This window comes from Talpa occidentalis, unplaced genomic scaffold (genome assembly GCF_014898055.3).
Source record: "Talpa occidentalis isolate TD23 unplaced genomic scaffold, MPIMG_talOcc4v2.1 talOcc4.6, whole genome shotgun sequence".
Taxonomy (NCBI): domain Eukaryota; kingdom Metazoa; phylum Chordata; class Mammalia; order Eulipotyphla; family Talpidae; genus Talpa; species Talpa occidentalis.
In genome coordinates, this window is record NW_023604972.1 from 88211271 (window position 1) to 88225245 (window position 13975).

Here is a 13975-nt window from a genome sequence, read left to right on the forward strand (position 1 = left end):
GGCAAACACCCCCACTCTGATAAAAAGGACACCCACCCCATTCTGCACGAGTGAGGATTTACAGCGGGTAGTGCGTGTTTGCAGGCTGTCGGTGGAGACTATTTTCCCCTTCACCGCAGCAGCACAATCCTTAGGGTCCCCCAGCCCCTTGACTCGCAGCCCTGCCCAGACCATTGTCCGTACACCTCGTCCCTCCAGCTTCCGGGCCGCGGGCGAGATGATTTGCTGCAGATGACATCAGCTCTGGGCCAACGGCTGCAAGAGCGAAGGCAGCCACCGCGTGAGGCTGTGCCGGGTGGTCCTCTCCTCCTCCTCCCGAGCTCCCAGCCTAGTCCCCTTATAAAAGCGCCGACGCCTCCCCGCCCTCTCTCACTCCCCGCTCCTCTCCGCCGCGCGCACTTGGAGACCGGCGGGGGAGGCGGCGCGCGGCGCCGGGAGGGGGGGACGCAGGGGGCGGAGCGGAGACGGCACCTTCGGAGATAATCCTTTCTCCTGCCGCAGAGGAGAGCGGCGGCCGAGCGGGGCACTTCGCGGAGGCTTAGAGGGCCGGCAGGATGGCGACCGTGGTGGTGGAAGCCGCCGAGCCGGAGCCGTCCGACAGCATCGCCAACCCGGTGGCGTCCACCTCGCCCAGCCTGTCGCACCGCTTCCTCGACAGCAAGTTCTACCTGCTGGTGGTCGTCGGGGAGATCGTGACCGAGGAGCACCTGCGGCGCGCCATCGGCAACATCGAGCTCGGTAAGAGGCCCTGAGCCCCCAGGGGACGCGCTGGGGGGGGGGGAGACGCGCAAAAGCGACCCCGCCCAGGGCGCGGCGCCCCCCTCTTTCTCCCGCGCCCCGCACCCACACCTCTTGCTGATTTTGCCGCACTCCGTCCGGACTTTTCTGTTCTGGGCTAATTTCGGAGAATAATACGATTTACTAGATTGGAGACCCCGGAGGAGACTCGCTTCTAACCTGGAGGGATCTGTCACCAAGCGGGGTCCTCAGATCCGTGCTGGTCACAGCCTCGCCCGCTAAATGAGACGCAGGTGTCAGAGGAGCAAAGGTCGTAATAAAGCCGCAGCCGCAGGAAGCACCGAGGGGTGGTGGGGGTGGGGGAGGACCTGATGCAACCTTTCAGCTCCCTCTTCTCCCCGCAAAATACTGGCGCCCACCTCCCCACCCCCGCCGGCTGACCCGGGACTGAAACGCAGTGTTGCGTGGTCCGCGTGGGGATCCTCCTCAGTCCCCGACAAGTGCCTTTTCTGGTTTACAACCTCCCGATCTTTCTTCTTTCCTCGGAATGACTAGGCTAGTCCTCGGGCCACGCCCGCTCCCCCCACCCCCTAGGACGCAGAGATGGAGAACCGCCCGCGCTCGGTTCCCAGACGGCGTCCGCCTCGTTACCGCCCTTGGGGCCTTGGCTGCGCTTTCTGAAAGGACAATGGAACCCCCAAGTTGCGGGGTGGGGCTTTCTTTTAAAAGTCTCAGCCTCGGGAGGAATGGCTTGGGAAAGGCGGGGGGTGGGAGGGTAGGGGCCGCGCCCCGTCCGCTGCGCTCATCTGGAGCGCAGGGGCCGAATAGCGGTTCTGCGGGCGCCCTGGGCGGGGCCGCGAGGGTCCGGCGGGAGCAGCCTGGGGCGCGCGGACCGGCCGGCTCGGCTTCCCCACCCGGGTGCCGCAGTGCCCCCGCACGCCCGCCCGCCGCACCTGCCCCCCTCACTGCGACGCCCCTATTGGGGCCCAGTGTACGCTCCGCCGTGGCCTCGGGTTTGGGGGGGCGCACGTCTCCACCTCTCCTTGTGCCCGGCTTTGTTGCGCACGAAGTCCCCCGGTGGGCGGCTCTGGCCTGTGCCTTTCCCTTTATCCCCGGCGTGCCAGCCCGCCCCGTGCCCCTGACAGAGGTCGCCGGGCCCCTCCGCAGCCCCAGGCTGCGCTCTGGTCTCGTCGGGCATCGCCGGCGCGGCTCAGCCCCGAGACACCGGCTGGTGGGCGTGGTGAGTCCGCACTGCGGTCTCTACGGCAGCCCGAGGCGGACAAAGGGCGTTCACGGAGCCGCCTTTCCCGCGCCCACCCCGTCCCCCAAGTAGAAGGCGAAAGGAAAACCTTATTTTGGATGAAAAACACACAGACAGACAGACAGACACACACCCCCCCACAAAAAAAAAAAGGCCAACAACGCCTGTCTTCTCTCACTGCGTTTGGAAACGACCACTTGTCCCTAGAACAAAAGGCTGTAGGGTGGGGACTGGAGTTGTAGACCTGGTTCTTTTGTTTAACTTTAAAGCACTGATTTTCCTTTTCAGCTGAAATAAAACGTGAATAGGAAGCAGTTATTTTATACGTAAAAATTCAAGAAATAGAGGTTTCAGTAGTGAAATGCCAACAACCCTTTATTATAAAACTAGAGGCCTTTAACCTGATCTGTCCTAATTTAGTTTGCACGTTTTCTCCTTGGAAAATTTCACACGTATTGACTTTGGGTGTGGCTGCTGTAGGAATCAATGACTTTGGATTTTTTTTTTTTTAATGTGTTATTTGTTAGCACCGTTGCCAGGGAATTCATAAAACACTAGGAGGTGCTTTTGTATCTATAAAATTCTCTTACCCATTCCCGATGGTCCCCGAAAGGGACCATCACCCCCATTTTAGAGATGGGGGCGCAGAGAACTGGGAAGGATAAGGCGACCAGTTCAAGGTCACACCACTCGTAAGTGACAGAAGTGCCAGCACTGCAGCATCACTGGCTTTCTGGCCCTGTCACGATGTTAGTGCAGGACAGGCTAAGATGAGGGGGACATCAGACACAGCAATTTTCAGAGCTTGCCTTTGTACAGACATCCATTTGTGGGCAGCGCCCCATGCAGGGAGCTGTTCAGCAGTCACCTTCACCCATGATTATCTTCCTGCTTTGTTACTCTGCTGATCATCCTTTTAGCTCTCCATTCCTCAGGGGGTTTATTCAAGCTGCTTCTGATTCACGATAAAATGGATGCATCCTAGTAATGCTGTGAAGTGCTCTCTGTCTTTATACTACTAACATTTAGTGGAGAAGTTCAGATTTTTTTTTCTTTTTTACAATTACAAAAAAAAAAATTACTGAAATATTACATAGAAAGGAAAAGGCACTAATGAGAGATGAAGAGCTTGGTCAATTTTCACAAAACGAACATAACCTGTGTCCCCCTGATTAAGAAACAGACATTACTAGAATCCCAGAAACCCTCTCATGTTTACTTGTCGATCACTATGCCTTCCTGATTTTTAATTCCCTAATTTGGTCAGGTTTCTGCACAGATCTCCGAAATGGCTGTATTGATCCCATTAAGAATCAGCCTAGTGAGTAAGCAGAGCCATTTCCTTATACACAGTAACAGATGCTGCCTTTTCCTCTGGAGATTGCTCTCCTGGGTCCTGGGGTCTCTGATCCAGCTCTAGCTGCAGGACCTTTCAGTGCTAAGTGAAAATACCACTCCCTAGCTTTTCAGACCATCTGAGATAGGAGTTAGCAACAGGGTCGGCCAGCTGAGTTTCCCTAAGCCTGACCTGCTGCCACCTTCGCCTTCAGGTCTCATCTGGGCCTCCCCCAGAGGTCACTCTGGTATCACTGCTGTTGTTGCTGGTGCCCATGGGCCATTTTGTGTGAAGCAAGATGGAGATGCTCTAGGGGGTTGGCTCTGATTGCAGCACTGGGAAAGCAGCTCATCATCTATTATTCTTGCTTCCCTCCCTTCTTAACTGAAATTCTGTGGCTTTGGAGACCCTGGTGACTTGAATTTTTGCAATCCAAATACTGAGGGCTCTTTGGGAAGCCTAGAAAATAAATCTGTAGGAAGATGGTGGCACAGCAGTATATTTACATGCCTGACATGTTCCAGTATGGATGCTTAATAAATGCTTCTTGAAACCAAGGAAGAATGATGGTCATTTGTTTTCTTGACTGTATTCCCAAAACATCATGTAAGGTTTGGTCATTATACTCAAGTTTGAAGCAACAGTCTTTCCTTTTGCTTTATTTAGTTAGTTATACAGGACTTGATGTGAAACCACTATTGCTGCCTGCCATCTGCTACTCCTTGGTATCTGCTCTGTCCCTTCCTATTTAACTCTCAATGTGAACTTGACAGCCATTCCTTTTTCTTTTTTTTTTTTTCAACGAGAGTTGCACCTTCTCCCATTTATTTTGGAACATGGATTACAGCCATTCATGCTTTGCAAATGGAATTCTAGACTGTTGTGAAAGAAGTTTTCATGGCTTTATTTTTCTTAAAAAACATCTAATGAATACTAAGTGTCAGTCTGATGCTTTCAGTGACTATTTAAGAGTATTCACTGTCCTCTCCTTAACATTGGAAATCAGCAGGATCTGTTCATCCAAAGATGGGGGTGTGTAATATCTCTTGCCCTGGATTTTTAGACAAGTTTAGCTGATTACATTGTAACTTTCTAATCTTACTTTGTTGAATGCCTTCAGTCTAAGATGGGTATAAGAACCTAGGAAAGAATTGGGGGTTAGTTTTCATCAGGGGGGAAGAAAGCTCCAACAAAATGGTGGGAGTTGAAAGAAATGTTGGATAGTGTTAAAAAATATCAAATTCATCTTTATTTTTCAAAGTCAAAAGACAGATGGATTTCTGCTTGCACTGCTTAATTGGCATTATCTACTGAGGATTCTGTGATCCATGCTGAAATACAAGCCAGTCCCCAGACTTAAGGTCATTGAATTGCTGATTCATTGTTAATCTTCTCTAAGGATTTACTTAAAAAAAAATTCTAATATTTATAACAATGAATAAATGATTAGAAATCACTTCTTTTGTTTGTTTCTACTGTAAGATGCAACCCCAAAACCTGAATTATTTATCATTGATGCTTTGAAGTGATGAGCCATGTATGTAAGGTACTTGTTTTACACAAAGCTATATATTTTGAATGCATCAAGTTGTTTGCTTATCAAAAAGGAATAAAAAGCAAATTGAAGGTTGTTGTTAGGTCAAGGGAAAAAAGAAGAATTCTTTCTTCTCTGAGAAATAAAGCCATCTTGAATTTTCACATTTCCTTTGTTTTAATTCTGTTTCTTTATAGTTTTAATCTGACTTCAGATCTCTTTTTAGCCTAGTTTAACAAATACTCTTATAGGTATAGGTTAACCATTTAGGTACTTGCAAAAAATTTTCAAAGCCTGTTTTTCAGAGGGACCAAATGAAGCACATAGAAGAAAATCAATTTGTCAAAGATTCAAATAACTGCCAGTAGAACCTATGTGCCATTTCAACAAGCAATGCACGGTCATGTCTCTGCTTCCTTCTACCTACTGACTCTCTTAGGAATATAGATTTTAGCCTTTAGAGAGGAGGTGCTTTTATTTTTCATTATTGGTTTCCTTACACTATCCTGCAAAATGCTTGCTTGAGCTTAGTGAGCCATCGCCTGTAGACAGTAGGGATCCTACCTCTTCGTTCCTGATCTTCCTGTGATGACACCCCCACTTCTCTCCTTGTCCATCTGTAAATTTCACGTGCACTGTAGGCACCCCCTTATGTGCTGCTACTCCCTGGGATCAAAAGCCTGAGATGGAAAGATCCTTTGTTAACCATTTGCTGGAAAAACTGGTAACAGACAGAGATACTACCTACTTCCATGGCTAGGCAACAGTCCTGATGAGGCAGGAGACCTCTCAGGATGCCGAGGGGGTTGAAAACTGGAAATTCATTTCCTCTAACTGATGATGTTGTTCTTCCCCAACCTGGGTGAGACAGTCTCCATAGAGTATTGGGGAAGCAAAGACTTAGGGTGACGGTTGATGAACATATGTTGGGGGGATAGTGAGTAAAAGGAGTAATTTATCATGGCTTCTGTAGGCCCCATCAGAGAAAGCCTCTTCACAACTTCTTTACCAGCACCCTACCCCAGCCATGAACTCAGAGAGGGAAGAACGTGGGCAGGACCAAAGAAGATATTTTTTCTGTGGAGAGATACATAAGCCTACTAAATGCAATATGAACCTTATTGAGAAACACTAATTTCCTTACTGATAATCATCCAGTCGAAGGTACAACATAGTTACAAAGTATTTTATTTCTAAAATTGGTACAGAAAGTGACTTAGTTCCAAAACCCTCCTTTCCAACTTAAATAACCCCTAAGGGCATTGTAACCTTTATAAGTGTTAGTAGTGATTATGTATTGTTAAGAAATAATTTGGCTGGAAATTGCTCTCTTGAAACGAGAACCCTAAGACTTTCATTTCATTAGGTGTATAAAAATGAGAAACAATATTTTTTATCAGCTGTTTATTAGTGTGATTTAAAAATTATTATTTTTTTTTTTACTGTTCTGTACTTCTTCCATTGCTGAATTATAAGTCATACATTCAGAAATTTATGAAATATAAAGCAAACATTAATTGCATGTGTCATGACAGGTTAATTGAAGCCACGGGACAATGGCAAGCAGCAATGAAAGAGCCAGTCTAAGAGTAACCCCCAATGAAGACATTCAAATGTTATAGCAATTTGGGCATTCTTTAGAACAAAGGCAGAGAATTGTATGAGTTGGATTTAATACTCATGTCTCGTTATTAACTTATTGACCCAATTTGACAAGCCAGAAGACGAAGTGGAGCTTAGACCTGGAGCACAGAGAATCCAGGCAACAATTACCAATTAAGCAGCTCAGATAGGAGCTGGGTGATTTTTCACAATAGACGAGTATATCATGGGTACGTTGAGGTAAAATATTCTAATGAATTCACATCTCTCAACTTGTCAAGCTTTCTGTGAAACAAAAAAGAATCCATTTATCATTTCTGCAGTAAAAAGATCTACAAAATCTCAACATGCCTTTCTTGTTAAAATTTAAATACTCCATTAACACAAATACAAACTGAGGCTGTTAATGTTTCCAGAGAGACTCATAAAATTCTCCCTTATAATTTAGCTTCTGCTTAGGAGTGTTAAGTTTTCCACACCTGAATTCTTTGCATAGATTCTATGAGAAATTTCTGCCTCTATGTAGAGTTCATAGATCTATTTGAAAATAGTCTTCATAGATGAAAAGGTGCTTGGAGTATATAATCTGAAATTTTTTTTTAAAGATTTATTTATTTATGCATTCAACAGCTAGGATACAGGCCAGAGATCCCGGGGGTGAGAGGATTCACCAGAGACAGAATGGGGAACAGAATAGGCAGACTGACTGAAACACTGCTGAGGGGAGCATCAGGTGAGTCAGGAGAGGTCTGCTGCGCCATGTTGGTAGCTCCCTGTCCCCACCAGGGAATCGAACTCGCGCTGCAGTGGCTGCGGATAGCTTCGTAGGTTGTGTCTTAACCCCTTGCTCCACCAGGGAAGCCTCCTTAGACGTTTTAAAAAGTAAAAAGTTGCCACATTTCTTTTCTTCTGCATAAGAAAATTCAACACAACTAACAATTGTGAATAAAGAGTGTCCTGCCAAGCTAATGAGGTAAAATAATACCTGGGAGCACAGACAGGTCAGGTTTTGAAGATTGAGATCCAACCTTCTTATCAAAGATCACACAAAATTTGGAATGATATCCTGGGGTGAGAAGCCAAGGTAAAAACTGGGATGAGTAGAGAAAAGAAATCATACATGCACACAAAATGCACATGCACATTGTAACAACGTAGATTTAAACCAAAGACCAGGACTTGGATACCAGATCCCCATCTCTGGCTTCCTCACCTGCATCCTGCAATTTCTTGCCATCTACAAGTGAACCTTGGGGTCTGGTGGCCGCTTAACTGCTGCAGAACTTACCATCTTCCTGTCCCTTCTACTCCCTCCCTGGAGTAAAGCCTGTCATTTTCCTAATAACTGTTTTCTTTTGCTCTTTGAGGAAAGCTGCATTTATGTTATATGAAGGGCAGAAGTTCAGTCCACACTGCTCGTTATCCCTCCCTTGTGGCCTGGGGGTAGACCTTCCCAGCCCTCCCATTTTGTGGGCATCCACTTTGAGTCACTAAGCTCTTTGGAAAAGGAGTTTCCACATCCTCCCTTAAAGCCTGAGCAATATTATAGTGATGTTTTCCAAACCATACTGAAATGATGAACTAGCAGTTTCTCAACTGTCTTCCTTTTCCCCCTCAGGAATCCGATCATGGGACACAAACCTGATTGAATGCAATTTGGACCAAGAACTGAAACTTTTTGTATCTCGACACTCTGCGAGATTCTCTCCTGAAGTCCCAGGTGAGGCTTTGGTTCAGTATTAATCACCCCAGATTTTGAAAGGATGAAGACCAGACCATTGGCTGGAGAGGTTTGCCTAGGACTTGAAGAAGACTTTTTATTGCTAAAGGGGTCTTTGTATTTGTTATTATCAACTAGGTTAACTAGAAGCTATTTTTAAGAAAGTCAAGAGAGTTATCACTATGTGAGTTATCTTTCTTGTGGATATTTAGACATTTTAAAATTCTGGGGTAATTTTTTGTTTGCTTTTGCTATCTTACTGTACTCCGACTTTAAAGGACTGCAAAGTATTAAATGTTAATTTTACTAAAATGAAGTTATGAATATAAATTGGGTGTCCACAGAACCTCAAAATCCTTCTTTCCCAAGAAAAGGAAATAGCTACATTTAAAAATGAAATATTCATCATCATGTTGTTGCATTATCCCTCATTTTTCTTACTGTGGATAAAAAAGTCTGAAATTCCCAAATGCTGTTAAATAGCTTTTCTTTCAGAGATGAGAAAGAACGCTACAGAATAATTAAAGGTAAGGACATTAAAGTTTGACCTGTGTGAAGATGCTCCTGTTGACCAGCCCCCTTAATGGGGACCTACTTTGATGGGAGCCTCTAGGCCCCCGTCATGAGCTACACCCCCCATGGATGTCGTCAGATTCACCCAACTCATCCTTCCTTTATGGGCCAGTGACCCTTGTTTCTTCCAGTTGGTCACACTTGGAGATTATGAGACAGAGCTTCTGGCCCGTAAAGATTCCAGACATGGGGTATGTTTCTCAAAGTATCTGACATTGATACATCGTAGACACTCCTTTCTTTTTATTTCTTGAAAGTCATTTAAATTTCATGTAAAATAGAGTTAAGAAAAACTTTTTTCTGTCTACTTGATTTTATTGTATGATGGCTAATTTTGTTGGCATTGGTATAAAAATCAGGAATGGGGTTCAGCCCTTTTGGACTGACTACATCATATTTATTCCATTAGCTTCATGCACACAGAGATTTGAAACCACTTATAGAGTGCCAGCGCCCTCATGGATCATGCTTGCCTGAAACAATATGCCTGTATTAGTGAGGAGATAGGGCCTGTGTGTGTCAGGGAGCTCTGTGGTACTGGATATTAACTCAGGTAGAGGCTGACCAAGCCACTATACAGTAAAAAGTAGCATTTTTCTCCACTGGAGATGCAAGGCAGGTCACTTACCCACACTAATAGTGACTGCCCTTATCTGTAAGGAAAAAAACCCCTCCTTGGTGCACCCCATTTCTTCTCTTTAATTTTGATATTAGAATAAAATCTCATCCATTTCCATTTTTCATGAATGGCTGCTTTCAAGCATAGAATTGATCAAATCTACTAAGAAAAAAAATTAGGAAGAATTCATCTATTAAAAGTGAAACTTGCTGCAAAGTCACGTGAAAAATTGGCTCCAAAAAATCACTTTGCGTTAAGAGTGATTCAGCAACTGTCAGGAAGCACATGATTTGCTGAAGTAAAATGTATTTTGTTGTATTTCTATGTCATGTATGGCTTCCATAGCTTTTAAAATCATCTTTCACACACACAAAATGAAGGGAATAGCCATCCCTAACATTCATGTCTCAAGATATAAAATTGAGCTTTTATTGTTTCTCTGTAGATTGTTCTGACTTTCTTACTATGACTGTGAGCTCGCTTTTTCTTTTTTGTAAATGAATCACATGAATCCCATTTTGTTCATTCATACTTGATTGACTTTATAGAATAATGACTATTGCAAAATGAAAGACTTTAAGAATTGCTGACAAATGAATTGTTTTAGAAAAAGATCCAGACTACTCTTGTGAACTAGGAAGCTCCACCCCCCCAAACTGCCACTTGAGTTTTGCTTCCCCTTTTCCTACTGTCAGGTATAGTAAGCACTGGTTACTTACTAAATTGTGCCAGTGCTGGGCTAGATGTTGTGTCTAGAGATTGCCTCTGGGCACACAGCAACCCTCTATGCTTGCCAGCTCCAGAGAGAATGGCCATTATGACCTTCCCCTCTCAAACTTATGAGTGCAGTGTCTAGGACTGCGCCTTCCCTCTGGGGACTGACATCTAGAATGAAGTCTTTGGAGAGATGGGGAGCAATCAAAGTGACATGGAGATGTCTAACCCAGAGTACAGTGAATGATAAAAGCTCATGTCAGATTAAGTTTCAGGTAAGTAAGTGTGTGTTAGAGAGAAGGGGTGCTGTGTAAGAGGACACCAATGCAAAATTGGGGTGAGTAGACCTCAGGATGATCACTGGCTTTGGGCCCAAGGAAACTGTTAGCTTTCCATGAACACACAGGCAAGATTTTAGGGGAAAAAATGTAGTCTTTTTTTTTTTTTAAGATTTATTTATTTATGCATACAGGAGTTGGGGTACAGGCCAGAGGTGCAGGAGGAGGGGAATAAGAGGATTCACCAGAGACAGAGTGGGGAACAGAACAGGCAGACTGACTGAAATACACTGCTGAGGGGAGCAGCGGGCGAATCAGGAGAGGTCTGGGGATTGCTTCATAGTGCTGTGCTTAACCCCTTGCGCCACTAGGTTGGCCCTGTGGTCTGTTTTTAAGTGGATCCAAGTATAGTGGTTTCTTCTGTACTCACTGAAATTCTATAGAAGCTAACGTGTATAGCAGAGGTCTCCTAAAATGGAGGTGGCTGAGCCTCCGCACTTAGAATCTCAAGATTCTAAGTTAATTTAGAGTCAAGGAACAAGATGAAGGGTAGATTCCCTAAAATAAATAAGTAAATAAATCCATTCATTCAGTACAAAGAAACAAGCAAACTCACTTAGATAGTATACATGGTGTGCCAGGCTCCATGGGCCAGAGAGTGGGAGGGCAGACCCTTTTGGCAGGAGGAGGCAGTGCATAGCCCTACTTACAAGGTAGCAGAAACTTCAGCACCTGGTATCAGATCCAGCCAGTTTTTGCTTTACTTTGTTTTTTAGATTAGCAGAGTGGCAGTAAAATACTCATTGTCTTCCCTGATACAAGTAGATTAGTGCTAGGGTTGCTTTCGTATATGTTTTATATTATTATATTGTTATACCTTTGTTAGTGTTTTAAGAATTGGGAATTGGTTTTAAAAGACTGGTGATATCCTTAAATGCAGCTAACACGTCATGGAGGCAGCACAGCCAGACTCTAGTAAGTTTTCCCCTGTACTCATTCTTAAATAGGTTTTTGAGATTCTATTTGGTGATTTCTGCAGGTCTCATTCAAGTGCACTCTGAAAGTGTTAGTCATTTTGAACCAGTATCCTTGAAGCGAGAACCAGAAATATGAGTGCTTTCTTTGCATGAGGGAGGGGAAGGTGTAGTACAGGTATGAATGGTAAGGCACATATTCATCTCCCTAGAATGTGAGCCCAGGATTGCTGAGCCTCCTCAACCTCCGGCATACTACAGCTCTTAGAATGCCAATCACCTGGGACCATATGATTCTCTTGAACCTGTTGAAGGGTTGACTCGTCTGAGATCATTCAGCACACATCTTCTGTGTGCCCATTTGCCCTGATGTAAAACCATTCCTGGCCCCATCTAAGCTGGGCTTAAGCCAGCCCAGCCCAGCCCTCTCTCACAAACACTCACCAGTCATTGAAGTATACAAGTTCAACACAGGAGTCTTTTCAAAGGAACACAATAGTCTCATCATGTTTCCATCTATTGATGAATTCAAATGCTATCATAAATTTGTATTTATATATTATAGCATGTTCTTGTACCTTACGCATTTGAATGAGAATCATTTCTGTAAGTATTACCATAGGGAGTAGAGCTAGCTTACTATGCAGTACAGAATTTCTCTATTTCTGTTTACTTCCTTACCTCATGAAATTTAAATCTATCCATAGAACAATAGAGAATGCTATCTCTCCAGGTTTAGGAAAGACTCAGTGATTATCAGTGTTAGACATCATTTCAAAACCACAAACAAATATATGAACCATTCTCAAGATAAAGAACGTCAGCCTGAAAATTAATTCCAATTTTCTTTTTTTCCTGTTATTTTATCTGCCTATTAAAATAGTTAAATTTTTTGATGACCTAAATTTTCACCATTATCACAGTATGGTAATTTCTGCAGATCCTGAAGCCAAGCTGCTTGTGTTTTGTGCCTAACCGTGACATTTATCTGCTGTTGGATCTTAGGCAAGTTACCGAACCGTCTGTGCTTTAGTTTAGCTTAGTTTAGTATTTGTTTGTAAAATGAGGATGGTCTCTTCTACTTCATAGAATTCTCATGAGGACCAAAGGAATGAGTGCTTGTAAAGATCCTAAAACAGCGCTTGTCACATGGGAAAACCACAAATGTAAGCCAGTATTAATATTGTCTTTCTTTTTGAAAGTCTATTTGACTTGTGTATTTGGTGGCTATTATTATCTATGGCTTTGGATACAGGTGGCCTTGCTTTTTTGTAATAATTAAAAAGTTTGTGTTAGAGATGTTTCTTAGAGAAACAGTTGCCTCAACATTATCAGAATATTGATAGCTGCTGGCAATGTGTAGGGGGCAGCAGCATTCTGTGAGCTCAGGAAGGTCCTTTGGGCATAAAAGCAAAAAGGAGACAATGTATGAAGGTGCTAGAATCGCAGACCCTGAAGGCAGAGTTGTAGACCATTTGCAAAATGGTTTTGTTGGTGCCCATGTGATGATGCTTTTGTGGGTGAGATCACCAGCTCTCTTGCTGTGATCATCCATTCTGGGGTAACATCTCCACTCACTTCTCTCTTTACTTTCTCCATTCAGCAAGGCAGGAGAGTCTACCAGTTTTAAGAAACCAGGATTCCCTGTGGTTTATTTTCTTAGTCGACTGAATAAAATAGATTTTGGCATATTTACATTTTGTCTAGTTTTGTGACTCCTAGATCACATTCATAAAAATGTTCAGACAATGTGACTGATTTTGTAATGTGTATGTATATGGGCGGTTCTGTTTAAGAACTCCTGCCTTTTCCTTCAAAGATAAACAAACCGCAGCTGAGCATCGTGAGATTTGTGCTACTCAGCTGCTAAAAATATCTTGCCTCAGCATTGGTGTTTGATGGAGAATTAAAATCAAGCCTTTTGAATTTAAGGCATGTGAATCCTCTACTCCCTTTGACATTAATGAGGCAAGGTTTTATAATATTTGCCAGTAGAATGATAAGAAAAGGCTAACATGCACTTAAAGAGGTCTAAGAATATTTGTAGTCATCTTCTTTCTGTCTAGACTTGCATGTTTAGTCTGTCTTTGTACAGAATTATAGCCTAATTGCATGTGCCTACACTGCAGCCACTGCTCTATGGCAGGGAATAATGAATGTGTTTGCGGTCCTGTCCCAACCTTTAAACAGCACAACACACAAATATATGTTCACTTGCATTTAAGAGGCTGACGTAACCCTCTAGGAACCCGTGGTTTCAGAGGGAAAGCAGATCCTGTATCCTCCTGTTTTGTCTCTTGGGTACACATAGGGAGAGGCACTTGCCCCCATGCCCATGCTGTTGGGGGGCAGGGGGATCTGTTCTGATTGTACCATCACCCAAGCTTCTGGAAGGAATCCTGCCATCAGAAGATGACGGACGAGTAGCCTTATTTTTGTTGAAGTAACAAGACCTCTGTTTTTAACATCCATGGAGTTTTCTACTATCGGCCTCCCATTTTAATGCAAATCACTTGCCTTTTCTCCCACTCACCCTTAGCCTTCTAAGCCCAGTGGTGGTGAGCAGAGGATCAGCACCCCTTAGATGCACCCCAGTGCTTCCTTTCACCCTTAGCAGCCCCAGCAG

The 13975-nt window shown here is 44.1% G+C and overlaps 1 protein-coding gene across 1 annotated transcript in view; it reads left to right on the top strand.

Moving 5' to 3' along the window:
* The first annotated feature begins 291 nt into the window (after nt 1-291).
* MAP1B (microtubule associated protein 1B) overlaps nt 292-13975 on the top strand; it is a 95134-nt gene continuing 81450 nt past the window's right edge. The window contains exons 1-2 of the mRNA XM_037530329.2: nt 292-738; nt 8090-8191. Coding sequence (XP_037386226.1) covers nt 555-738; nt 8090-8191 — 286 coding nt within the window. The 5' untranslated portion in view covers nt 292-554. The remainder of the gene's footprint in view (nt 739-8089; nt 8192-13975) is intronic.